The sequence below is a fragment of the Sphaerodactylus townsendi genome, linkage group LG02 (assembly GCF_021028975.2).
Source record: "Sphaerodactylus townsendi isolate TG3544 linkage group LG02, MPM_Stown_v2.3, whole genome shotgun sequence".
NCBI lineage: Eukaryota > Metazoa > Chordata > Lepidosauria > Squamata > Sphaerodactylidae > Sphaerodactylus > Sphaerodactylus townsendi.
In genome coordinates this window covers 178282766-178309781 of record NC_059426.1, presented here as the reverse complement: position 1 = coordinate 178309781, position 27016 = coordinate 178282766, and the positions used below count along the sequence as shown (strand labels likewise).

The following is a 27016-nucleotide window of genomic DNA, read 5'->3' as shown; positions in this document are numbered from 1 at the left end:
ATGGACTACAGTTCCCATCATCCCCTGCCAGCGGGTGATGGGAATTGTAGCCCACAACATCTGGAGGGCCGCGAGTTTGGCACCTATGGTCTATATATCATCCATATTTGTTGCTGACTGAAGGAAACACGGGTACAATAAAATGCTGTGCATGCGGCACATGGACTTGCTTTGCGTACTTGAGCTTATGGAGAGCAATGATGCCTTTGTCTGTGACGTTCCCACAGGAAATGACCCACAAGCGCAGAAGGCTTCTCTGTAAGTTCGGGATCCCGCTGAGCCGCTGCAAACATTCGTCCTGGAGATACATGCACTTGCACAACTTGATTTCCTCGACGTGCTCCAGGCCATCTGCAACCGGGGCAGAACATTTGGCTTTTAAAAGGGCTTCCCACACAAGCCGGCCTGGAAAGCTACAGTTGTACTTCTGTTACAGGAGTTACGCTCAAAATTAACATTCAAAACGGTGATGGAAGATGCTAACGCTGAAGCAAAGGAACTCACACATAACTGTAAAAAGGATCTTTGATCTTTGATCTCCTACATGGAGAACAGGAGACCCGATACAAAGGTGCCAGGATGCACTTCAAAGGCCTAAATTACCTCGCATTTTGGAAGCAAGCTCCCCCCCCTCCCCCCGCAGGCTTGGCATGACAAAAAACAACACTTTGAACATGATCCTTGATCGGCAGTGTTGTGTAGTGGTTAAGAGCAGGTGCACTCTAATCTGGAGAACAGGGTTTTTGATTCCCCACTCTGCCACGAGTGAACTAGATGCCAGCTGGGTGACCTTGGGCTGGTCACAGTTCTTGGGAGCTCTCTCAGCCCCACCCACCTCACAGGGTGTTTGTTGTGGGGTGGGGGGTGGGGGTAAGGGAAAGGAGATTGTAAGCCCCTTTGAGTCTCCTTACAGGAGAGAAAGGGGGGAGGTATAAATCCAAATTATTATAATTATTGTTATTATTATTCCTCTTCTTCAATTACAGGAAGGCTTCCACCATAAATGACTGGTGTGAAATGTTTGTTTAGGGCCTAGGTGTCAAACTCGCGGCCCTCCAGATGTTATGGACTACAGTCCCCATCATGCTGGCAGGGGATGATGGGAACTGTAGTCCATAACATCTGGAGGACCGTGTGTTTGACACCTGTGGTTCAGGGAATGCAGACCTACAGGGGATGCTTCATAAGGCATTTACAAGGGCCAGTGCCTATAACATGGTACATGTTACCTTGTGCCTGCCAAGTGTTTCAAAAAGCGGCTGGAGCCAGGTGTGGCTTCTAATAGGCCAGCAACCCCCAACCAGGGGTCTGCAACCTGCGGCTCGCCAGATGTTCATGGACTACAAATCCCATCAGCCCCTGCTGGCAGGTGCCCCAACCGTTTTGAGCCTGCAAGCACCTCTGAAATCCTGATATCGCATGGTAGGCACCTCCAGAAAATGGCTGTCACAAAATAGCTGCTGTAGGAAACAGAGCCAGCCGGAAAATGGCTGCTGTCGCTTACATTCACACAGCGAAGATCCTCGCCTTGTGGTGGCAGCTGCCATCAATGTCATGTTTTTAAAAATCTGTACAGCCGTTCAAATCTCCAGTGGTCAGTCAGAAGCCTTGCTTGGCAAAAGCCCCGCCTCGCTTTGCCCTCTTTCTGGAAAAATTGGCAGGCACCAGAAAAGATGCCAGCAGGCCCCCTGGCGCCCACAGGTATGATGTTGGGGACTCTGCTGATAGGCCACTGGAGAGCTGGTTGGCTGTGCAGGTCAAAATACTGTTGTTGTCTCTCACCCCCCCCCCCTTTCCCAGCGTGTTTTTAAAATTCCCCCTCTTCATCGTGACCGTCTCACCCCATATGTCCCAAGTAGGCCTCTGCGGTCGGCAGAGGCCAATTTACTGGTGGCCCCCGGCCCCTCTATCATGTGACTGGCCTCTACCCGGGCCAGGGCTTTCACGCCCCTGGTCCCTGCCTGGTGGAATGCCCTTCCATCAGACGTGCGGGCCCTGCGGGACCTTGGAGAATTCCGCAGGGTCTGTAAAACGGTTTTGTTCCACCGGGCATTTGGTGAGGCCGGCCGCGAACCCCCCCTCCAGGATGCCCCTATGTTGCGTGCCATTTCATCATCGGCACGCCCAATATAACATCTAATTGACACTGCTACCCCCGCCCGGCCTCGGGATAATCTTGCTTTTATAATCTTGCTGTTAAGTATATTGTATTGATGCTGCTAGTTTTATGAATTTTTGTATATTGTTTTAACTTGTTTTAATTTATTTTATTTGCTGTATGTTGTTTTGGCCATTGTATGTTTGGCCCAGTGTACACCACCCAGAGCCCTTCGGGGGTGGGCGGTTTATAAATTTGATATATAAATAAAAATAAATAAATTACCCCTGTGTATGACCCCAGCGCCCGCAGCTGCCATGTTGAATCAGAATTTCAAACGTGCCCACAAGCTCAAAAAGGTTGGAAACTTCTGCGTTAGATAATGCAGGCAGGAATCACGTGCAAGCAGTGAAGGGGTTTTTTTTTTAAATTGTTTTGGCCCCAGGCACCATTCCATCACGTGGCATAAACGTGACCCTTTAATTGTGCAAAATCACCTTCCTTGTAAGCACAGCTTGGATGGCGCTTGCTGACTGGCCTCTGAGGGCTTGTTGTGCTCCAAGACCCCGAAATCAAGTTGCGACACCTACGTGAAGTCTGGAGGAAACAATTTTGGCAGGGCACGCTTCTTAGGGATGGGAAAGAAGTTCAGAGTTTCCACAGCTGGGTCAGAACAAGTTAAACATTGCCCTTATTATCCCCTGCCATGGAACATTCCAGCTTCAAATACCTTTTATGTTAGTGTTTGGCCACTGGGCCGGTGCCAGCATATCCTTAAATGGGATAGATGCCCAGGCTCATGGCTTCTAGCAGGCCCACTGCTGCTGACCTCTCATGCCACCCCACCTCGCCTTCTCCTTTGTGAGTAACCCACTAGTTCTGCTCACAGAGGCACCGTCAAGGAAATGGCTGTGGACAGTGCAGGCCACTGTGAGCTTGGGCTGCAGGATACTCACAGGTGGGGCAGACATGCAGAGGGTACGAGGTGAACGGGCATAAGCAAGAAGAAGAGGAGTTTGGATTTATATCCTCCCTTTCTCTCCTGCAAGGAGACTCAATAGACCCAACAACAAACACTCTGTGAGGTGGATGGGGCTGAGGGAGCTCCAAAGAACTGTGACTAGCCCAAGGTCACCCAGCTGGCATGTGTTGGAGTGCACAAGCTAATCTGGGTCACCAGATAAGCCTCCACAGCTCGAGTGGCAGAGTGGGGAATCAACCCTGGTTCTCCAGATTAGAGTGCACCTGCTCTGAACCACTACGCCACGCTGGCTAAGAGATCTGGTGGCCACCTGGTGGTAGGTAGGGAAGGGAGCGCAAGAACTCTCAGCCCAGAGCCCCCACAAAATCTAGAACTGGCCTTATGTGGGCATGCTCAGGTGTTGTCCCCTGCATCTGCGGGTTCATGTCTGTCTCCCAAAATATCAGAACTCGAGGGCATCTGATGAAGCCAGTAGATTCAGGATGGACAGAGGGAAATACTTCTTAACACAGCGAGTGATTAAAATGTGGAACTTGCTGCCAAAGGATGTAGTGACGGCCACAGGTGTAGACAGGTTTGAAAGGGGATAAGATAAGATTCATGGTCAATCAGCCTATCGGGGACGACTAACCATGATGACTAAACAGAAGTGTACCTGGAGAAAACGGCACCTGGGGCAACACCTCCTCAAGTGCCCGCCCCCCACTTACCTCAGCCAGCGGAGGGGGGGGGGGCAGTGGTCCTTGTCTGAGGCAGCTAAATGTGAGATACCACTGGGGAGAAGACTTTTCAAATGAAGCCTTTTCGTGAATTACCCACAAAATACCAAAAAAATGGGACACAGAGGCCCCTTCCGCACACGCAGAATAATGTGTTTTCAAACCACTTCCACAACTGTTTGCAAGTGGATTTTGCCATTCCGCACAGCTTCAAAGAGCATTGAAAGCAGTTTGAAAGAAAGTGCATTATTCTGCATGTGCGGAAGGAGTCACAGATGTTTCTATTTGTCTAATGTATTTTTATCCCACACTGTTTGATCCTTCAGACAGCTGAGACCACCAGTGAGTGAGAATCGCCCTGGGAGCTTCGTGGCAGGGTTAGGATTTGGACCCAAGCACAGTGGCGTAGCGCAAAGCGGGATGGTGCCACCAAAGAAGCTTTATTTTAACTGCAGTCAATCAGATCTTCAATGGCCTATCTGAAGCCACGGCAAGCAAGAGCTCCAACTAGCCCCACCCGCTTTCTGAAAACATTTGGTGGGTTCCAGGAAAGGTGTCAGTAAGAACCATGTTGGAGACTCCTGGTTTAGAGAGATCTTCATGTAACTGAGGCTTCATTTAACCATTTGCGTCTCTTTTAGACCATAAAGTGGACATGATTGACAGGAAAGAGCAGCTCAAATAAAATACCTGTTCAGGTGTAGTGGGTTTTCTCATTTGTATGGCCATGTTTCAGTAGCATTTTCTCCTGACGTTTTGTCTGCATCTGTGGCTGGCTTCTGAAGACGCCAGCCACAGATGCAGGCGGAACATCAGGAGAAAATGCTACTGGAGCATGGCCATACAACCTGGAAAACTCACAACCCCAGAGTGATTCTGGCCACAAAGCCTGACAACACAAAATACCCGTTAAAAGACTGAAGCCGAGATTCTGCTACTCACCCAGGTGATCAAATCCCCTGTACATGATGCAAGAGTCCGTGGCGTCAATGGCTTGTATCTTGTACCTCCCTAATGGTCCTGTAGGAAGCGCGTTGTAATCTTGCTGCCATTTCTCAAGGCCCTGGTAGCGCACGTGCGCCCCACAGCGCAGGAGCCACTCCGAGGCTGCTCTGTCTGGGCCCACGGCCTGGATCCGTTCGTGGTCTACCCTGTCAACAGGAAGGCCCAGCTAGTGAGTTCTCTTGGGGCATAAAAAAGCATCTTCAAATCCCAGAAGCCCTTTACTGAAGCCAAACATCAGCCTCTGAAGATCAGAGATACAAACACCTCCACTCTCATTTTTTCTGCAGGGCCAAGAGTCCCAGAATCAGATAGGAACTCCACGTTCATTTCATGTGCACCCCTCCCGCGGTTGTCCCACGTTACTAAGAATCATCAGTGGCTTGATTCTAACCTGGTAAGCACAAACCAATTAAAGATTAGATTATTTATACAAGTGAAGGAAACTGCGATTTGTTTGCTTGTTTTTTCTCTCGTGACACTATAATGGCTAGAATATCACTAAGGCCATAGTAAAGACTGTCCTCCTTCTGCTCCAATCATGGAAGCAGAAAAGCCAGCCAGACCCCACCAAATGGGCATTGCTGGACTTTGTCATTTGTAACCAAGGCCCAGCCTGCTAAGGGTGTTAATATACTGCAAAAGGCAGAGAGGAATATCAACAGCAGCAGAGTCAGTTATTGGGGGGGGGGGGGGGGGGGGGGAAGGGGAAATTAGCCTGCTCTTCTACTTTACAGAACCCCGCAGGGGAAAGTTGGGAGATGGGAGTGGGATTTCCAAAACTGCCATCCTTTTCCACAGTTCCTTGTGGGCCTGCAAGTTGTACATTCTGTTTAAAAATAGTTCTTTGCTATATAAACAAAATATTCTTTGAGCACAGCCAGGTAAATTGTTAAGCCAGCTTCAACCCAGCTTGGACAAGACAACCAACCCATTAAACCAGGAATTGTGAGGCAAGCCAAAAGAAGACGCTCCGGTAGAATCACAAATTTGGGCCGGGGGGCAGGGGGGCGCGGGGAAAGACATGTCAGTTAACCAGGTGGAAACCAGTTCTGATTTCCTATGTCCGTAAGGTTCGGTGTGAAACACTTATTTATTCCTGATGGCTTCCTTACTTGTTAAAAACTGCGTTCAGCCATCCCCACAGGTGCCTGTAAGTATCACAAGGGGGCAGCTTGTGAACTCTGCATGCCTGACGCGTCAAATGTTCGATCAACATCATACAGTTTCTGAACAAGATGCTGTTTACAGCTGTGGAAATTCAGCGACCTGTTTCCTCATCCCTGGTCCTACAAAAAAGGATAATATGCATCATTTCCTGGCAGTTTCCAGAATTAAAGAATAACGATACGCATTGCTGACTCAGTCTTCATCCAGAGCTGGATTCAAGTCCAGATGCTACTGAACTTGGATCCGGCTCTTCTACTGTAGACCAACACAGATATCCCTCCTGAAATAGTCTTAACTAGTGTCGGGTTTGCTAGAAGACGCTAATAAGGCCAAGCATTTACATAGCACGTGTCAAAGGTTCTGACAGCTTCAAATACATTGTCTCTGGGATCCTTCCAGCAGCCCTGTAAGGTAGGCAAGTATTGTTACATGGGGTGGTTGAAAGTGACATCAAGTCACAATTGACCCACGATGACCCCCTGTAGTGTTTTCAAGGCAAGAGACGTTCAGAGGCGGTTTACGGTTGCCTGCCTCCAAGTGTGATGGCGCTGGTTTTCCTTGGAGGTCTCCCATCTAAAAGTTAGTCCTAGCTAGTTCTTGGAAGACCGCAAGGGAATATCAACGTTGCTATGCAGGGGAAGGCAACGGCAAACCACCTCTGAACACTTGAACTGAAAACCCTACTGGGATGCCATAAGTTGGCTGCAACGTAATGGCACATTACACACACTATTATTATTATTATTATTATTATTATTATTATTATTATTATTATTATTATTATTATTATTATTATTATTAGAAGAAGAAGAAGAAGAAGAAGAAGAAGAAGAAGAAGAATAGAATAGAATAGAATAGAATAGAATAGAATAGAATAGAATCTTTATTGGCCAAGTGTGATTGGACACACAAGGAATTTGTCTCCGGTGCATATGCTCTCAGTGTACATAAAAGAAAAATACATTTGTCAAGAATCATAAGGTACAGCACTTAATGATTGTCATATAGGTCTAGTAAGCAATCAGGAAACAATCAGTAGTAATGAAAACATAAAATGTAAAATCATAAAATAAAATAAAATGTCAGCACAGGCTATAGTCATACAGTCATAAGTGGGAGGAGATGGGTAATAGGAATGATGAAAAAAGTAGTGCAGTAATTATATAATAAGTATATAATAAATAGTTTAACATTATCGAGGGAATTATTTGTTTAACAGAGTGATGGCATTCGGGAAAAAACTGTTCTTATGTCTAGTTGTCTTGAAGAGGAGGAGGAGGAGGAGGAAGAGGAAGAGGAGTTTGGATTTATATCCCCCTTTTCTCTCCTGCAGGAGACTCAAAGGGGCTGACAATCTCCTTGCCCTTCCCCCCTCACAACATACCCCCTGTGAGGTGGGTGGGGCTGAGAGAGCTCCGAGAAGCGGTGACTAGCCCAAGGTCACCCAGCTGGCGTGTGTGGGAGTGCACAGGCTAATCTGAATTCCCCAGATAAGCCTCCACAGCTCGGGCGGCAGAGCGGGGAATCAAACCCGGTTCCTCCAGATTAGATACATGAGCTCTTAACCTCCTACGCCACTGCGTATTACGCCACTAATATTTGTGTGTTGCGTGTCAAGTTACTTCCAACTCATGGCGACCCGATGAATCAATGTTTTCCAAAAGATCCGACTGTTACCAGTATTTACACCATTAAACCTCCATTGGCCAGAATGCATTTTTAAAAAGTTTAGGAGGGACGAGGGCTACAGAATTTGGGATGATCCACGTGAGATGCCCACTGACCCTTTGGCCCTGCTTGGTGAAGGTGGGCAGCCCATAAAGCAGGTTCGAATCCTCACTCGACCGGGGAAGGTCGCCAGGTGGCTTCGGACGACCACACGCTCCAAGGCTAGCCTACCTCACGGGGTTGTTGTGAGGATAAAATGGAGGCGAATTATGTCAGTCACTTTGGATCCTGCCTGGGGAGAAATGATGTGAATAAATAATACGACTGTAGCAAGGACGGCTACAGAACCAGGCCCACAGGATGCGTAAAATGGATGTTAGGATGAAACAAGAACGCTACCGGTCTCCTGGAGGAAGAAGGCCTCAGTCTCCACCCCCGCCCCAAGCTTTCTCAGCCACACTGCCCCTGAACATGGAGGCTCCATTCAGCCCTCATTCAGCACAGCACAGCCCTCCCACCCCCGACATTATTAACCCAGCCTGCGAGAGTTCGAGACCCGCTCTTTTAGCGCATTTAGGCCGCTTCGGGAATGTTGTCGCAGCAACCCAGACAACAACCCTGCGAGGTCGGCCGGGGCGGAGAAGACGGGCTGCGGGCCCTTTTTAGCCCCGCCAGGCGAGAGTCGAAGCGGGGCAGCGCCGTCCTGGGAGGCCTGAGCGGCCTTTACTCCCGAGGAAGCGGCGCGTCAAGGCTCCCGGGGAGGGCGGCCTCCGAGGCCTAGTCTGAGGGAAACCGGCGCGGCCTACTCCTCCTCCCGACCCACCTCGGCCTCGCCGCGCCTCCTCCTCCGAGTCCGCCGGGCCGCTTTCGTGGCTCCGCCCGGGCCGGTGTGGAGGCGGGCGGAGGAGGAGGAGGAGGAGGAGGAAGCCGGGCATGGGGCCGCTGTGGGCGAGGGCCGGCGGCGGCGGGGCCTGGCGCGGAAGAGCGGTGGCCGCCCGCAGGCCCCTCAGCAGCGCCGCTCCGAGGTGAGGCAGCCGCGGCGTCCCCCTCAGCCGCCCCGCCGAGGGAAAGGCCGTTGCGGGCGGGCTCCTGGCGCGGCGCGGGGTTCGCTAGGCCCGACAGGCGGAAGTTCAACCGGGCGCCATTCCTGGCGGGTGGGGCCTCAGAGAGCGGCCGGAGAGCAGCAGAATCACGCCCAGGAAGGCCGCCCCCCCCCCCCCCCCCCGCCGGCGATTATTTTTATTTCTTTGAAACATTTACTTTTCCTCACGGAACTCAATAATAAATAATATAACTAAAATACCATAAATAATATAACTAAATGTAACTAAAATACGATAAATAATATAACTAAATATAACTAAAATACCATAAATAATATAAATAATATAACTAAAATACCATAAATAATATAAATAATCTAACTAAAATACCATAAATAATATAACTAAATATAACTAAAATACCATAAATAATATAAATAATATAACTAAAATACCATAGATAATATAAATAATCTAACTAAAATACCATAAATAATATAACTAAATATAACTAAAATACCATAAATAATATAAATAATATAACTAAAATACCATAGATAATATAAATAATCTAACTAAAATACCATAAATAATATAACTAAATATAACTAAAATACCATAAATAATATAAATAATATAACTAAAATACCATAAATAATATAACTGAACATAATAATAATATAAACAATCTAACTAAAATACCATAAATAATATAAATAATCTAACTAAAATACCATAAATAATTTAAATACATAAATAATATAATATAAAATAATATACATAATATAAATAAAATAATATAAAATAATATAATATAAATAATCTAACTAAAATACCATAAATAATATAAATAAATATAATAATAATATTAGTAATATAACTAAAATACCATAAATAATATAAATAAATATAATAATAATAATATAAATAAATAATATAAATAAAATACCATACCAATAAAAGACATAAAACAAGGTACGTAAAAATGCTTCTTTCTCTTTCCTCCCCGCTCCTTCTTTGCTTATTTTGAATTTGACTGGTATTTTTAAAAAACATTTACTAGCCACCTTTCTTCCTCACGGAACTCCAGGCGGCTTGCCCAATACAAATAAAAGACATAAAACAAGGTCCATACAAATGCATCTTTCCCTTTCCTCCCTGCTCCTTCCCGATTATTTTGATTTTGATTTATTTCTTTGAAACATTAACTAGCCACCTTTCTTCCTTGCAGAGCTCCAGGTGGCTTGCAGTATAAATAAAATTAGTTATTTAACAGTACATAAAAAACAAAGTTTAAAATGATGGGGACAGCTTTAAACATTGTAAAGGTGGCAATCTGTTGAAGAGACTAGTTACGCCCAGGCGGCTTGCCTCCCTTTTACTCCTGGCCAGTTTTTATTTTATTTATTTATTGTTATATTTATACCCCACCCTACCCCCCAAGGGCTCAGGTCAGCTAACAATGGCATAAAGCCTAAAATCATACATAAAATTCATATAAAACCTATAAATAACGATCAATTAAAAACAAATCATAAAACCATTTGAAACAATCCAGCTGAATTGAGCAGTTGATCTTTGCAACCTGGAAGCGTCCCTGAAAGCGCCAAAATGCTTTCCCCCACTCCAACAATGCAGCTCCATAAAAGTTTTCTGTAGCACTTTCGGGGGCGAGTGCTCCCTTGTTTTGTTCAGCCTTCCCTTAACCACAGCCCTGTAAAGTAGGCTGAAACTCTTACCCCCAGACCGTGTAAAAGGGAAATTGTGGCAGAGACGTGATGTAACCACACGAGTGCCTGGATCGCAGTTCAGACTGTTCGCCCGACCCAACTCCTGTGAACTTCTCTGACCTGGGTATCTTTCCCAAATGCAAGAAAATGCGACAGGCAGCATGCTGAGACGGTAAAATGGATGGTACAGCTTTAGGTTGCACCCAGATAAATGCTTTCCTGTTTAAAATGGCCTGCAGACAGACAACTAGCATTGCAGGGAGAAATGTTCTGCTCCCTGTTTTTGTGTGTTGTGCTGTTTTCTAGTTGCAGAGCGCTTTAAAGCCAATGAACTTGCCCAAGGACCGACATACACCTGCAGACAGAAGTACTATTCTTTCAACTGCCCCGGGGCTCTGGCACCCCATTTTGCTGCAAATGTGAATCTCGGCCCTCTGGTTTAAAAATGGGTCTTTTATGAAAATTGTTGGATTACATATGACGCTACTTGTACTGACCACGTCAGAACGCTGGTCCTTCTATCTCAGTTTATTTTACTGACTGGCACTAGCTCTCCAAGGTCTGCAGCAGAGGAAATCTGAATGCCTGGGCTTGACTTAAGAGTAAGGATAAATAATTCAGACCTTTACTAATAGCTAAGTTGGTGAAATAAACTCTTCCAGAAAAAAGATGGAGTATAACTTGAGAATGTTCTTTTCGAATGCATTTTTCTGTAGCACCTTGGACGTAGCTGTGATTGGCGGTGGAATCGTGGGCCTGGCGTCTGCCCGAGCACTCGTTCTGCGGCATCCGTCTCTGGTTTTTGGAGTGCTGGAAAAGGAGGAGGAACTGGGTATGAAACTGTATTTGTTTCCATGTCAGAATAACAACGTCAAACTTTGTGATCTGTTTAACTCAGACTGTGCCAAACCGAGGTTTGCATAGATCAGTGGTGGTGAACCTATGGCACAGGTGCCAGAGGTGGCACTCAGAGTCCTCTCTGTGGGCACTCGCGCACAGAGTTCATCATGTGGGGGGGGGGTGGAAAATCACCCCCCATCACCCACACACACACATCTAGGCTGGCCTGGGCATGATCCTTTACGTGGGAGTAAGCTTGGTTGCTGGCAGTGGGACTTGCTTCTGAGTAAACCCTCCTAGGATCGTGATTCACCCATTGGAAGCATTACACAGTTGCTTCACTAAGCTTACTCCTGAGTAATGCGTGCCTCGGAGCCAACCGTTTTTTCTAAACTAAAACCTCAGTATTCAGGTTAAATTGCCGTGTTGGCACCCTGCAATAAATAAGTGGGTTTTGGGTTGCAGTTTGGGCACTCGGTCTCGAAAAGGTTCGCCATCACTGGCATAGATGATGAATTATGTTTCCTAATTCAGTTTCAGACTGAAGCTGTTTTCTGCTACCAATTCTGGGCTGCTCTGTCAGGTTAAATGGTCCTCAGAGGCAGAAAAACACCTGTAACTATAGTTTCCCAACTTCAATATCACTTCAGACCATGGATTGCAAACCTATTTCAAATTGGTTCTGGTGGGTTTTCCGGGCTGTGTGGCCATGGTCTGGTAGATCTTGTTCCTAACATTTTGCCTGCAGCTGTGGCTGGCAAACACATCTTTGCATAACAAGTTCCACCCCAACACTTCCTGATTGGTTCCCCACCCTGGGACATGGACAATATATACCCCAAACATTTCCTTCTCTTTGGACACAGTGTGTAACGGACTTCCCTCTGTGATACACCTCTGAAGATGCCAGCCACAGATGCAGGCGAAACATTAGGAACAAGATCCACCAGACCACAGCCACACGGCCCGGAAAACCCACCAGAACCAGTTGAATCCGGCCGTGAAAGCCTTCAACAACACTATTTCAAATTGGTTGTTGTGGGTTTTCCAGGTTGTGTGGCTGTGGTCTGGTACATCTTGTCCCTAATGTTTTGCCTGCATCTGTGGTCGGCATCTTCAGAGGTGTATCACAGAGAGAAGTGTGCCACACAGCACGGAAAACCCACAACAACCAGTTGAATCTGGCCGTGAAAGCCTTTGACTAATTTAAACTATTCTTGATTCTGTTTTGCCATCTGATTGCATTACCTTTGCTGACATAATCCACACTGAGTCTCAACGTCAAAAGTGGGCTATAAATGAAATCAAACAATAATAATCTTTAATTATTGTTTGTTTTAAGATCTGAACAGGGCCACGGTCTTTAGTGTGTGTTTTTTCCTGGTATTTCCTGTTGTTTTGGCTTCAATATGTAGTGGAGGTAGGGTATTGTTTACTGAAGCTGGTACAATCCATTAGAAACTTTTAATATGTGAACACTGTTTTGTGCACCCATTCAGTTTGTCAGGGCTTGCATAATTCCTCCTGAACTGTGCTTGCTAACAGCAACAGCCATTGTGTTGTTTTATGGTCATTTCCTGTGTGACACAGTACAATATAAAATCAGTTAATGGGCAGTTGGAACAACCACGTCACCTTGTTGCAATGAAACATTTAGTGCCAGGCTAATAGATTTACATTTTTTTATGTTCAGCGACAACTGTGACATGCTTGAGATAGTCTGCTGTTTTCACAAGAAGCAAAATTGAGCTCATCCAACGTACCAAAGTATATATTCTTTTTTGAGCAGATGTTATCAGCAGTGTGGACGACTTTGTACAAAACGTCCGCTGGGTACCCTGATAGGAAGAACTATATTGTAACTGACAGCCCGATCCAGACTGCGCTGGCAGGCAGGGATGGCACCACTCTGGCAGTGCCCTGCCCCCTCCAAAGGGCTTTCTCATGGTGCAAAAAGCCCACTGGAATCCCCCAGAGGGGAAAGCAGAGATACTCCAAGGAAAACATGGTGTGTGTCTGAGGCCGGCTCCACTGGCACAAGGTTTGGGTTCTGACCTTTAAGGCCTTACGCGGCCTGGGACCCTCGTACCTTCAGGACCGCATTACCCCATATGCCCCTACTCGCCCTCTGCGTTCAGCAGAGGCAAATTTACTGGTGATCCCCGGCCCCTCCATGATGCGGCTGGCCTCCACGCGGGCCAGGTGGAACACTCTTCCTCCAGGTGTCCGGGCCCTGCGGGATCTTGGCGAATTCCGCAGGGCCTGTAGGACCGAGTTGTTCCGCCGGGCCTTTGGAGCAACCAGCCGCTGAGTACGGCGCCCCTGATCGATTACATCCAGATTATCCTCCTATGGAGGAGTCCGGTCGCTCCCTAGGGGAGGGTTTTAAAGGAAAGGATTCACCGGGTGCCTTCTATTATGATATTACCGCTGTTTTAATGGAATTTAGTATGTTTTAATGTTAGAGCTTTTTATGGGTTGTTGTTGTTGTTTTAATTGTATGGTTTGCCCTCTAACTTGTTTGCATTAATTTTGTTGTACACCGCCCGGAGCCCCTTGGGGATAGGGCGGTATAAAAATTGAAATGATAGATAGGTAGATAGGTAGATAGATAGATAGATAGATAGATAGATAGATAGATAGATAGATAGATAGATAGATAGATAGATAGATAGATAGATAGATAGATAGATAGATAGATAGATAGATAGATAGATAGATAGATAGATAGATAAAAGGAGGGTGAACTAGCAGTGGAAGCTGACTAAATTTGTCAGCTTCCACTGACAGCTAAAGTTGTGCCCTTGCCACATCAATGTGGCTTGGGCGTGCCAACATGGAGCTGGCCACCGCAACTCAATGTCCCAGGGCCCCACAGTGACTGGCAGTGGTGGATTTGCCCCTCCACTGGGGTAATTACGCTGGGGAGAGCAAATCCGCTGCGGTAAGCTCATGCTGCCTCCAAAGGGGGATTCGTTCCACAGCTCTGGACAGCTTGTGTTGTTTTGCTCAGCTTCAGATTCGTGTGACTCAGCTGTTAGATAGATAGATATTTATTATTACGGCCTTTTGGCCAGCCAAATGACTCAGCTGTAATTTTCCTCTGAATGGCTGAACAATCGTCCTACTGTTTAAAGCGAGTACATGAAGTCCTATGGAGATCTTTGCTCAGTAACTTTGATGATAACCTGTCAGGTAGGGCAGCATTATTACAGAGAAGAGGGCTCATTTACAGTCAACTTGGGAGATTGCTCTTGTGGCCAGATCTAAGCACTGACTGTTTAAGGAAACAATAAGATCACAAGGGACTGCCTCTCTGTGGTATTTCCAGTGGCTGTCCATTCAAGACTCCATTGGTATTGCATTGGTGCAAATGGGAGCAAGGAAGCAACTGGGGATAGTAATGCTCTTCCTCAGTCCGTAAGAATAGATGGTCCTTCTCAGCTCTGCCACATATGCAGTCTAATTTGAGAGCCACACGGGGGCATGGAGGTCCTGTCTGGGTACCATCTTCAAGCCTGTCTAGCCATCAGCCCTTAAACCACTCTGGTGTCAAGCATGCCGTGCTCTTTCAGCAACATCTTCTCATTTAGCTTACTGCTGTATCCCTCCCATCTTCAGATGTCCTCTGTCCTCTGCCCTGACCTTTCTCTGCTAAGTTATTTGTTTATTTGAAACAGTTTTAGCCATCCTTTTACCTTAGGGCAGGTGTCCCCAAACTTTTTAAACAGGGGGCCAGTTCACTGTCCCTCAGACTGTTGGAGGGCCGGACTAAAAAAAACTATGAACAAATTCCTATGCACAAATGATTGTAAAATGTTTGATTTCACCTTTCAGCCTTTCTGTCATGGTCTATTTTTAGAACAGTGACCAAAGTATGTCAAGTGCAGGGTGGGCTCCAAATATTGTTGGGGAGGCTGTGGAATACCTTCCCCTGTAAAAAAAAAAAAAAGCAGAACTTTCCCAATGAAGCATTCCATCTAACCCAGGATTAGGTATCTTCCTGGGTTCTTCCTCCCTAGCAGCCAGCGAGCGATTCGCCAGCCTGGCTGATGCCAATGGGAGTGAGGCGGAACAGAAAGCCTGAGAGCAACACATGGAGTAGCCAAGAGGGAAGGGTGGAGCAGGAGTTGCCACGTGTAAGGTTTCCAACTCTGGGTCAGAAAATTCATGGAGATTTGGGGGTGCCATCATATAATTGCAATCAACAGCTGTTGGGGCCGGTTCCTCCTCTCCCTTGAGCCCCCACTGCACATGAATGGAGCCATTGCCGCCATGCCTGGCGGGCCGGATAAATGCCTTCAGGGGGCCACATTTGGCCCCCGGGCCGTAGTTTGGGGACCCCTGCCTTAGGGGAACGCAAGGCAGATAATAAAAGGCATTCACATTCATAAAAACCACTAATTGAAATCAGTGATGTAAAACTGCAGAAAGGCTGAAGAACTGATCAACTAATCAAGTGGTGTTTATTTATTTTTTAATTTTTATTTATTTAAATTTAATATACCGCCCCATCCACGGAGATCTCTGGGCGGTGTACAGCATAAAATCACATAAAATCATCATAAGCATCCATAGTTACAATAAAAACAGCAGTTATTATATCCAAGATGGCGTCCAACCTGAACCTAATCCTCCTAGGAGGAGGAGGGGGGGGGTAGTGGGTCCTGATGGTATTAGGGACCCATAAATTCCAATAATGGGTCCCACTGATGTTAAGGACCCCTAACCTGGGGGAGGGGGCACAACTCAGCGGCTGGTTTCTCCAAAAGCCAGGTGGAAGAACTCGGTTTTACAGGCCCTGCAGAACTCACCAAGGGCCCGGACAGTTGGAGGGAGAGTGTTCCACCAGGCAGGGGCCAGATCCCTAAAGGCCCTGGCCCGAGTGGAGGCCAGCTGCATCATGGAGGGGCCAGGGATCTCCAGTAAATTGGCCTCTGCCGAGCGCAGAGGCCGAGCTGGGACATATGGGATAAATGGGAATAACACTGTTGTGAATAACACTGTCTTCGGCTGCCTCCCGAAGATCGACCGTGAGAGAGCCAGGTGCACCTCTTTGTGGAGGCTGTTCCAGAATCGTGGGGCTACCACTGAAAAGACCCTGTCTCTTGTACACACCAAATGAGCTTCTTTGATTAATGGGACGGTCAAGAGGGTCTCTTCATGTGAATCTTAGTTCCTGGCTGTATGTGCTAGGACATCAGTGGTGGTGAACCTGTGGCACTCCAGATGTTATGGACTACAATTCCCATCAGCCACCACGGCGCTAGGTTTACAGTTTATCTATTTCCATGTCTGTCAGCCCCACCTCTACAGTTTGACCATGCCTGTGGCCCTGGGCAGGGCACATTGGCAGGTTGCATGGAACAGTTATCTGGCCTACTATCCAGGCATGAAGTATCCTTTCATGTAAACCTCCACCTGCAGCCCAAAGTGATGTCATAAGCTGCCTTGAACCACAAGGGAAGGCAGGGTATAAATGTTTTAATAATAGATAAATGAATAATATAGCCCAGACACAGGCTTACCAACTCATTGAGAGCCAAGCTACTAAAGCAGGACATGTAATTCATCTACCCTGTTTCCCTGAATATAAGACATCCCCGGAAAATAAGACGTAGTAGAGGTTTTGCTGAAGTGCGAAATATAAGGCATCCCCCGAAAGTAAGACGTAGCAAAGTTTTTGTTTGGAAGCATGTCCGTCGAACAGAACACCAGAAAAATAAGATATCCCCTGAAAATAAGACATAGCGCATCTTTGGGAGACAAAATTAATATAAGACACTGTCTTATATTCGGGGAAACACGGTAGCTTTGTTAAACCCAAGTTTCTTACTGTTTGTGCAGCAGTCAGAACCAGTGTGGTGTAGGAATTGGGGTGTCAGAATGGGGTGTGGGAGAATTGGGTTCAGTTGTGCACACTGCCATGCAGCTTGCAGGGTGACTTTGGGGCAGTGACACACTTCCCCTCTCAGCCTACCTCGCAGGGTGGTTGAGGGGATACATTTGTGGAGGAAGTGCTGAGTGTATGCCCCGTGATCTTCTCTGAGAAAGTACAGAATAAACATGTACTAGCCAGGCAGACACCTAACTATTTCCAACGTGTCTCCTATTTAGCTCGTCATCAAAGCGGACACAACAGTGGAGTCATTCACAGTGGGATTTATTATACGCCAGGATCCCTAAAAGCGAAGCTGTGCGTGGAAGGCGCTGCCCTTTGCTACAAATACTGTGATGAAAAGGGAATCCCATATAAACAATGCGGCAAGGTACGGTAGGTGCTTCCCTTTTTACTTTTTACTTAAAAAAGAAGAAAAAGAGTTTGGAGTTATACCCCACCTTTCTCTCCTGTAAGGAGACTCAAGGTGGCTTACAAGCTCCTTTCCCTTCCTCTCCCCACAAACAGACACCTTGGCAGAGGCTTATCTGGTGAACCAGATGTGTTTCCGCACTCCTATGTTCCTGCTGGGTGACCTTGGGATAGTCATAGCTTCGGGACTCCCAACCCGTCGGCATTCTCCTCAGGGAGTTTTGGCATGCTGTCTCCATTCCCTTAACAGAATTTTAAAAGCATATAAACACCACGGGCGAAACGGGCGTGAGTGTGCAGGTGTCCAAGAAAGACTAACAATAAGCTGGCTGCTACAAATTTGCAGGTAGAACCAAACTCCGTCAGCACTGACTGAAAAATGAGACAGGTAATAGAGGGAATTGCAGAACTTAAAAATGGAAGACCTTGGCTCAAATTCAGCATGTAGATTTTGCCTGACAACTGAGCCAGACAAGAAGAAGAAGAGTTTAGATGTATACCCCATCTTTCTCTCCTGTTAGAGAGAAAGGTGGCTTACAAGTTCCTTTCCCTTCCTCTCCCCCCAACAGACACCTCTCCCCCCAACAGGTAAGGCTGAGGAAGTTCTGAGAGAACTGTGACTATCCCAAGGTCACCCAGCAGGAACATAGGAGTGCGGAAACACATCTGGTTCACCAGATAAGCCTCTGCCACTCAGGTGGAGTAGTAGGGAATCAAACCCGGTTCTCCAGATTAGAATCCTTCTCTGAACCACTACACCACACTGGCTCTTGAAAAAATCTCTCACAGTAGTAGATTTAAATGGGATCCTGGCTGTACAAAGAAAACCTCACCCATGGGCTTCTGTATACTCCTGTCCCATCTTGTTTAAACTAGGCTGCTGCTGATGTAAAGAAGATCCATTGTCTGCCTCACCAGCATCATACTTGATTTGGGCCTTATAAGGAGTTATATATGACGTTCATGATTAATGGTGTTTTTGTGTGGTTATCAGCATTCGTTAAGTGGTTAGGAGCCCTGGACATTTTTGATTCCCTACACATGAGTGGCAGACTCTTATCTGGTGAGCTGGATTTGTTTCCCTGCTCCTGCACATGAAGCCTGTTGGGTGACTTTGGGCGAGTCCCAGTTCGCACAGAACCCGCTCAGCCCCATCTACACCACAAGGTGTCTATTGTGGGAAGAGGAAGGGAAGGAGTTTGTAAGCTTCTTTGAGACTCCTTAAATGTAGAGAAAAACAGGGTATAAATCCAAACTCTTCCCTTTTTTAGCCCCACCTATCTCACAAGGGCCCCTTCCGCACATGCAGAATAATGCACTTTCAGTCCACTTTCAATACACTTTGCAGCTGCATGGAATAGCAAAATCCACTTGCAAACAATTGTGAAAGTGGATTGAAAGTGCATTATTCTGGAGCAGCAGTGGCGTAGGAGGTTAAGACCTCATGTATCTAATCTGGAGGAACCGGGTTTGATTCCCCGCTCTGCCGCCTGAGCTGTGGAGGCTTATCTGGGGAATTCAGATTAGCCTGTGCACTCCCACACACGCCAGCTGGGTGACCTTGGGCTAGTCACAGCTTCTCGGAGCTCTCTCAGCCCCACCCACCTCACAGGGTGTTTGTTGTGAGGGGGGAATGGAAAGGAGTTTGTGAGCCCCTTTGAGTCTCCTGCCGGAGAGAAAGGGGGGATATAAATCCAAACTCTTCTTCTTCTTCTTCTTGCGCGGAAAGGATCAAGGGGTCTATTGTGGGGAGGAGAAGGGAAGGAGGTTGTGTAAGCCACTTTGACCCCTTCCGCACATCCAGAATAATGCGCCTTCAATGCACTTTGCAGCTGGATTTTACTGTGCGGAATAGCAAAATCCACTTTCAAACCGTTGTGAAAATGGATTGGAAGTGCATTATTCTTCATGTGCAGAAGGGGCATTTGAATCTCCAAAAGCAGGCTATAAATCAAAATTCTTCCTCTTTTAGCCCCACCTATCTCACAAGGGCCCCTTCCGCACATGCAGAATAATGCACTTGCAGTCCACTTTCAATGCGTTTTGCAGCTGTGCGGAATAGCAAAATCCACTTGCAAACAATTGTGCAAGTGGATTGAAAGTGCATTATTCTGCATGTGCGGAAAGAGTCAAGGGGTCTATTGTGGGGTGGAGAAGGGAAGGAGGTTGTGTAAGCCGCTTTGGCCCCTTCCGCACATCCAGAATAATGCGCCTTCAATGCACTTTGCAGCTGGATTTTACTGTGCGGAATAGCAAAATCCACTTTCAAACCGTTGTGAAAATGGATTGAAAGTGCATTATTCTTCATGTGCAGAAGGGGCATTTGAATCTCCAAAAGCAGGCTATAAATCAAAACTCTCCTTTTTTTCACTGATTGAAAATTTCACCTCTGAAAAATCTTCACAGCCATCGTTCTAGATCAGCTCCTTTTGCTGCTTCTTGGAGTTTTGCATTGCTGAAAGTCAGAATCTGCAGCCTGAGTCAGACCTTTTCAGATATGCTGTCTTTTAATTGCCAAAGAAAATGGCATTACTGCTTTTCTGCCTTCTGAGCATGGGCGGATTCCGCACAGAGCAAATACAACTTCTTCAGGACGTTCTGAAATGTGTTCGGGGAAGAACTTTGCACAGCTCTCTTTCCCAAAATGTGTTCAGCCCGTTATATTCCTCTCAACCCGGCCTTTTTCAAAGATTGCTACTTTAGCAATCTTTTTCTTCCAGCCTAAGTTTATTTATTTATTTATTGTGTGGATTTGTAGACTGCCCCATCCCCGAAGGGCTCTGGGCGGTGCACAACAATATCCACATGTGTACAATTTACCATTACAATCAGTGCAATTGCTAAAACCAATAAAATCCATTAAAAGCAACGGCCAGTACATAGATATCAGGTGTCCCAAAACCCAATTTATTTAGAGGCCTCACTAAGAAGAGGGAATGGCCGGACTCCCCTCTAAGAGGGTAGCATAAGATGGTAAATCAGATATGTGGGGGGGGGGGGGGCACATTTCAGCTACTGGACACTCCAAAGTTGAAGACAAGTCCTGCCTGAGAGCAAATGCCAACACACGGAAAATGCTTTATTTCTCCCGCCCAAACCTCTTTCATTTCTACGGCTCACATCCGCCATTTTGTGTGCGATTCTGTGAGATTCCCCGTGGAAGTTTCCTCTTCTTGCAGCTCATCAGTTTGCTATTTTGCTGTAAACAGCAGACAATTAAGTTTGTTTAGCCTAGTGATCCCATGCATCTGCCATTTCTCCTCTTTTTTTGGTTCGAGGGGGGATGTCTGCAAAGCTACAGCAACATGATTTGAGAAGCTGCAATATGTGCATGTTTGTGTTGCCGTAGCTTCACAGAAATCCCCCTCAAAACACAAAAAAGGGGAAAATGACACGTGCATGAGATCACCAGGCTAAAAAATTTTTATTCATCTACTTTTTACAGTGAAATAGCAAATGGATGAGCTGCAAGCAGAGGAAACCTCTGTGGAGAATGTTCACAGAGAATCTGCTGCAGCACACAAAATGGCGGGTGCCACTGTGAAACTGGCAAGAGGTGTGTGCAGGAGGCGTGTGCAGCTGTGCGGAATCCACCATGGTCTTATGCACTCTAAAGCTCTGAACAGTAGCAGTTTGGTTGCATTCTTCCGTGTGTGTGTGTGTGTGTGTGTGTGTGTGTGTGTGAGAGAGAGAGAGAGAGAGAGAGAGAGAGAATGCCATTAAGTCACTTCCGACTGATGGCCACCCTATGAATTAATGATCTCCAAATTGTCCCATCATTAACAGTCTTGCTCAGGTCTTGCAAACAGAGGGTTGTGGCTTCCTTTATGGAGTCAATACGTCTCCTGCTGGCTCTTCCTCTCTTCCTGCTGCCTTCATCTTTTCCTGTCTTCCTGTAATGTTAAAGCCCCAGTTTGGTCACGTTAGTTCCGAGAGAGAGTGCAGGCTAGATTTGATATCGAACCTTTGTCTTCCTGGTGGTCCACAGTATTGAAGAAACTCTCTCCCGGTGCCTCATTTCAAGTGAATTCTTCCCGTGTGGTTAGCCTCCTTTTCTTGTGGCTTCTATAGCTCATTGTTGCAGCTGAACATGAAGAAATTCCAAGGCTCAAGGCATTATATGAGAGAGGTCTGCAGAACAAGGTCCGGGGGCTGAAACTCATCACTGCCAAAGAAATACAGGCGAAGGAGCCCTACTGTCGGGTGAGTGCAAGCAGAGTTACGGTGGTGTAGTACTGAAGAGCATCAGGCCCACGTTTGGGAGGCCAGGGTTCAGCTCTTCCTCATTTTCCAAATTAAGTTCAACTGTTCCGGTCTTGGTTGTTGTGGGCCTTCCGGGCTGTGTGGCTGTGGTCTGGTAGCTCTTGTTCCTAACGTTTCGCCTGCATCCGTGGCTGGCACCTTCAGAGGTGTATCTGCCAGTCACAGATGCAAGCAAAACGTTAGGAACAAGATCTGCCAGACCACGGCCACACAGCCCGGAAAGCCCACAACAACCAGTTGAGTCCGGCCGTGAAAGCCTTCAACAATACATTGTATCGGTCCTGTTTGTGCTCTTTTCATTTCCCAGTCTTTCGCACCACATATTTTTGCCACGATCAGCAGATTTATCAGCTCCATGTCATGTGTCATTTCCTCCTTCAGGTAGCATCCCATTAACTGCCCGATTCATCAGCAATCTTGCAGCTTGTAATTCCAGGTACTTGGTCCAGAACAGCCGTTCAGAAAGCTTAAATTTTAAGACATGTCCCAATGATATATTTAAATCTGCTCGACCAGCACAGCACCTCCAATGTCTGCTCCAGTATTGCTGTCTGCTTGCTATATTATTCTGTTGGCGTGGTGGTTAAGAAGGCCCAGTAAAGACTGTACTATCTGAGACTTTTAAGGAAACAACAATTGAATGGAAAACTCCTGGTGTCCTTTTACCGCTGTGCTATAGAGAGTGTCTTAACCTACTGCATCTGTGTATGGTTCTCCAGTTGCACAGTGGCAGATAGGAAGGCACTCCAAAGGGTGATCACTACTGCACAGAAGATTATCGGCTGCCCTCTCCCCTCCTTGGAAGAACTCTATAATTCCCGGAGCCTAAAAAAAGCCCAAAATATTCTGAGAGACCCGTCTCATCCAGCACACTCTCTGTAAGGAATTCCATAGACGCAGAAATAAAAGGCTTTGGGAGTAAAAGTCCATTTATTAAGACATCTTAGAAAGCTCAAGTACACGCAGTGGCAGGAATGACACTTCCCGCCAGAAGCACAGGTTATAATACCAGTCACCCCATCCCCCCTTCCTGCTTCCCATGGGAACAGAGGCTTCATCTCCCTCACCAAGAGGAGATAAAGAGTCTCTCTTGCCGAGTGCATCTGGCCCATGCGCCTCGGACTGTGGGAATGCACTCAAGGTTACTTCACCATCAACATCTATTGAATCCTTTACACTCTGCTCTCCCCTAAAGAAGACCCTCCCCTTCCCCAGGTTTGATGCGAGGAAAGGTGCGGTGGAAAGCAGCAATAGGAATTAGGTGGGCCTTCAATGTTTTCTCGAATAGACCCATTGATTATACCCCAGAGGAATATCCCCCACCCAAGAAACTAAATACGTGCCGCCAGCGTTTGACGATTAAAGCGCCAGAGTCCAGGGATAAGCGCCAATTTCGTAGTAGGTGCTTGTGGCCATAACAATAATAAGGTCGGTGGGGAGCCTCCTCCCGCTGGTCGTGCCAGTGGCATCGGAAGCGGAGAGCCTCCTCTTTGGAGCAAGCTGGAATGGAAGACAGGATGGATGTTACTAAGAGAGTTAGGCAAATCTAAAGCTGGCAGTGACATCATTAATCACTTTAGTATCCTAAAGGGTCCCACAAAATCTCTTGCCAAGTTTAGAAAAATTTTATGCATCGCCTCTCTGAGATTTTTTTGTAGTGATAAATACACCCAGGAGCCCACATCAGCAGAGGGAACTCCGGAGCCGTGTTTATCCGCTTTGCAGCGCTCTTTGGGAGTCCTTTGCTTGTTGTAAAGTATGCGGTCTGGACCGACTTCCATCCCTCGACTAGGGATGGGAAATCCATTGTTGAAATTCCTCCTGGGGGTCCAAGGCGACAGCTGCATGGTAGTTGTGGCAACGGGCGGGAAGGAGCCACCAGACACAATTTCAAAGGTTTTCTTTGTACTACTATGAACCGCATTGTTGTAGGTATGCATTCGCAAAGCGGAATAAGCCCGCGACCAATCTAAGTCTTGGTGGTAGCGTTGGTGTAACAACGTAAATACTCGCTCTTAAGGTTCTGTTCGTTTCTCTCTCTCCGCCTACTTGGCCTGGCCACTTTGAACGTGGTAGGGCGGCGTGAGACGTCACGAAGGCGGCCCCCAACAACCCCAAAAACGCTTTCCAGAACTTGGAGATGAATTGGGGGTCAGCTGGGTCTGGAGAACCACCTGCTTGAACGGGCGGAATGGAGACGCGTAAACATAAGTTGAATAAACAGCCGCGGCTAACTTAGGAGCAGAGGGGATGGAAGCACATGGAGATAAAATGCCGCTTTGCTTTAGAGGAATAAGAATCTACCACCACACCCATAAAAACCCGTGTATGCCATGACTTTTCGGGCAAATCTGTAATGAAATCCATGGAGATGACTTCTCTCCCAAGGCCGGAAGAAGCTACCGGGAGAGGTTGCAATAGTCCATGGGGCTTTCCCCGGATGGTTTTGGCTTCTGCACAAACCCGAAAGCAGCCTTTAATGTATGCCTCAATGTCTTTATAAGCATTGCAGCCGCCACCAGAACTGCCGGGCGGAGCCAAGTGTAGAAGGATTTTCAAAAGCCAAAGATGCCCAGCCTAAGGCGGGCATCGCGGGTAAGCTTCAAGGAACCTTGCTTTGGCGGAGGGGAGGCACGTATTCAACATTCCCCTCCGGCCATGAAACTCCATTCTCCAAACGCAATGGTGGGAGTCCCCTTCGCTAGCTGTAGAGTTCCTCGTGGTATTCTCGCCTCCTCCACTCTCAATTCCACTTGGGAAAGAGAGACGAGGACTGGGAATGGGGCGGAGGGAGAAGTGGATGTTTGAGATGTCGGGTGACAGCTAAACCCAACTGGGAGGGGGAAAGAACAGTGCGTGGAATGTCTCGTAGCGTTGTGCTCCACCCCTCCCAATTGTTGTAGAAGCATGACGCCAGCCAGTTTGTTGGTTTTCCCAGGGAAAAAATGGACTGTAAAGAGAAACGAGAAAAGAAGTCGGCCCAACGAGGTTGTTTTATGGACATCTTGAGGGGGTGGAAAGAGCTGCCAGGTTTTTATGATCCTACTCAAATCCTTGAAAAGGATGTTTAGCCCCTTCCAGCCAGTGTAAAGCCAGAGTGGAGAGTGCTGAAGCTTTGATGGTCAGCAGTCTCTTTGTCACCCACAGTCCAGTTGAGCTCGGCACCAGAGAATTTTTTTGACAAATAAGCACATCGAACCAGCTCTACTCATCTTTTATTTTTCTGCAACAGGGCTGCCCCAAGTGCTTTTGTCCGAGTAAGGCCCATCGCGAACCACAAACGGAGATCTGGGTCAGAGGGTGCTTTAGGATAGGTTCGGTGGTAAACGCCAGATTTTAGTAGTTCAAAGTGGCTGTTTGACATTTTTCAGGACCAGAAAAGGGGGCCCCGGCTTGGCTGGACAGTGGATCCACTCTACTCCTTAGTGCTGCAGTAAGAGGTCTGTGAGAGGGAGAGTCAGTTCAGCAAATTGGGGATATATAAAATCACGATATGAAATTAGCAAAACCAAGAAATCGACTCGGAGTTCTTTTTTTTGGCGATGTTGGTGGGGGCAGGCCATTGGAGGACTGCATCAATTTCGGGCAGGATCCATTTTTAAGCCCTCGGGCTTAGATCCCGATAACCCAAATAGTCAATGGAGGTCTGATGAAAACAGCATTTGAGAGTTTGGCAAAGAGAGAGGCTGTCAAGCAAAGCTGCTTTCAGCACCTCTCGAACCAATATTTCTCTATGCTCTTTCTATTGTTTGCGAGTAAATTAAAACGCGTCATCTAAGTTATACAACAACTCCCTTGTACAGTAAATCATGGAGAACTTCATTGATTAAAGGGCCATGAAAGCCCCGGGGCCCCACTTAACCCGAATTGGCATTATTAAGTATTCAAACTGTCCAAACTTTGTGTTAAACGAAATTTCAGGTGTTCATATCCTTCAGCAATTCTGACTCTGTAGTAAGCTTCTCTTAGAAGTCCAATTTAGCAAAAATGCCACCCTTTGCCGGAAAGTGCATCTAAAAGGTCCTTGATCAAAGGCAAAGGATGATATTTATTGGACAGGAAACCGCATTGAGACCTCGATAATCTGTGCAAAGCCTTAAAGACTCCATCTTTCTTTTGACAAACAAAACAGGAGAAGCGCAGGTAAGTGTTTGGTAGCCCGGCCAGTATGAAACCGCTGTGAGCAAGGTTCTTGTCTAAGAAGGCACGTAAGTTCTTTCCTCCTCTCATTGGGACTCATCGCGGTAGATTCTACCCTTGGGTAGTTAGCTCCCCCTGGTTGTATGGACAATTTTACAGTCAGTGTCTCTGTGGGGTGGCAACTGATCCCACATTCCTGTTTCCTGGAAAACTCTGGCTAGATCTTTGATATGCAGGTGGGATGCCAATAGAAATCTGAAGACGTCACTGAGGAAGCCAGAGAGGGGTGTGTGTCAGGAGATCGCTGGGTTTCTTCCCACCATGTGTTCACCGCGCAGGGAGGGTCAGTGAATTCCCAGGATCCTGTTCTCCTTCCAAATGAATTTTTGGTTCTGGTAACAACAACCAAGGCATGCCCAAAACTATGGAGAGGTTTAGCCACTGGCTTCTGTAAAATGAAATCCAATTTTCTCCCAATGGTCGAAGGCGCAACGCGAGGAGAAGGAGCCGGGCTGTGTTTTGAACTGGCCGGTCCTTCGCTTCCGGCCTGCCGCCCATTTGGGTGAATGAGTATGCTGAAGCTTAGCCAGTGGAATTCGGTCCCAGACCCAGCTCCTCTGCCACCTGGGGCCGCATTAAGCAGTGGGAGATGCCGGAATCCACAAGGGGCCGCAGGCTATACGCGAAGTGTGTTTAGCGGGGTTGGCCAGAAATGCTTGAACAGTAATGGGAGCGCTGCCTTCACTCACGGCCAAGGCCAGGAGTCGGGCTCCTACATGTCCATGGGGCTGAAGAAAGGCAAAACAGCCAAGCTTCGCCCCTCCTGGGTCATTTCGCCTTCGGTCCACCGCTTTGGACGAGAGCCAGTGGGAGGCGACCCTGACTCCGCGATGGTGGTTTGGCAGACCGGAGGCGCGGAGCTGGGAGTCGTTGGTTTTGCTTCTTGGGACAGTTGGCGGACTAGATGACCTGGCCCTCCGCGAGTAAAGCATTACACAACCCAAGTCGGGCGCGGCGTCGGAGGTGTAGTTTTCAGTAGAAGGCGGCTGGG

The 27016-nt window shown here is 47.1% G+C and overlaps 2 protein-coding genes across 2 annotated transcripts in view; one reads left to right on the top strand and one right to left on the bottom strand.

Annotated features, from left to right (window-relative positions):
• Positions 1–97: 97 nt before the first annotated feature.
• On the bottom strand, positions 98–8596 carry DMAC2L (distal membrane arm assembly component 2 like). Its single transcript, XM_048484688.1, has 5 exons — positions 8463–8596; positions 7871–7931; positions 5917–6090; positions 4742–4950; positions 98–351 (listed from the first exon to the last, which is right to left on the bottom strand). The coding sequence occupies exons 3-5, from the start codon at positions 6021–6023 to the stop codon at positions 98–100; spliced, it is 570 nt and encodes a 189-aa protein (XP_048340645.1). The 5' UTR covers positions 6024–6090; positions 7871–7931; positions 8463–8596.
• L2HGDH (L-2-hydroxyglutarate dehydrogenase) overlaps positions 8535–27016 on the top strand; it is a 35580-nt gene continuing 17098 nt past the window's right edge. The window contains exons 1-4 of the mRNA XM_048486176.1: positions 8535–8664; positions 11129–11244; positions 17370–17521; positions 21634–21765. Coding sequence (XP_048342133.1) covers positions 8573–8664; positions 11129–11244; positions 17370–17521; positions 21634–21765 — 492 coding nt within the window. The 5' untranslated portion in view covers positions 8535–8572. The remainder of the gene's footprint in view (positions 8665–11128; positions 11245–17369; positions 17522–21633; positions 21766–27016) is intronic.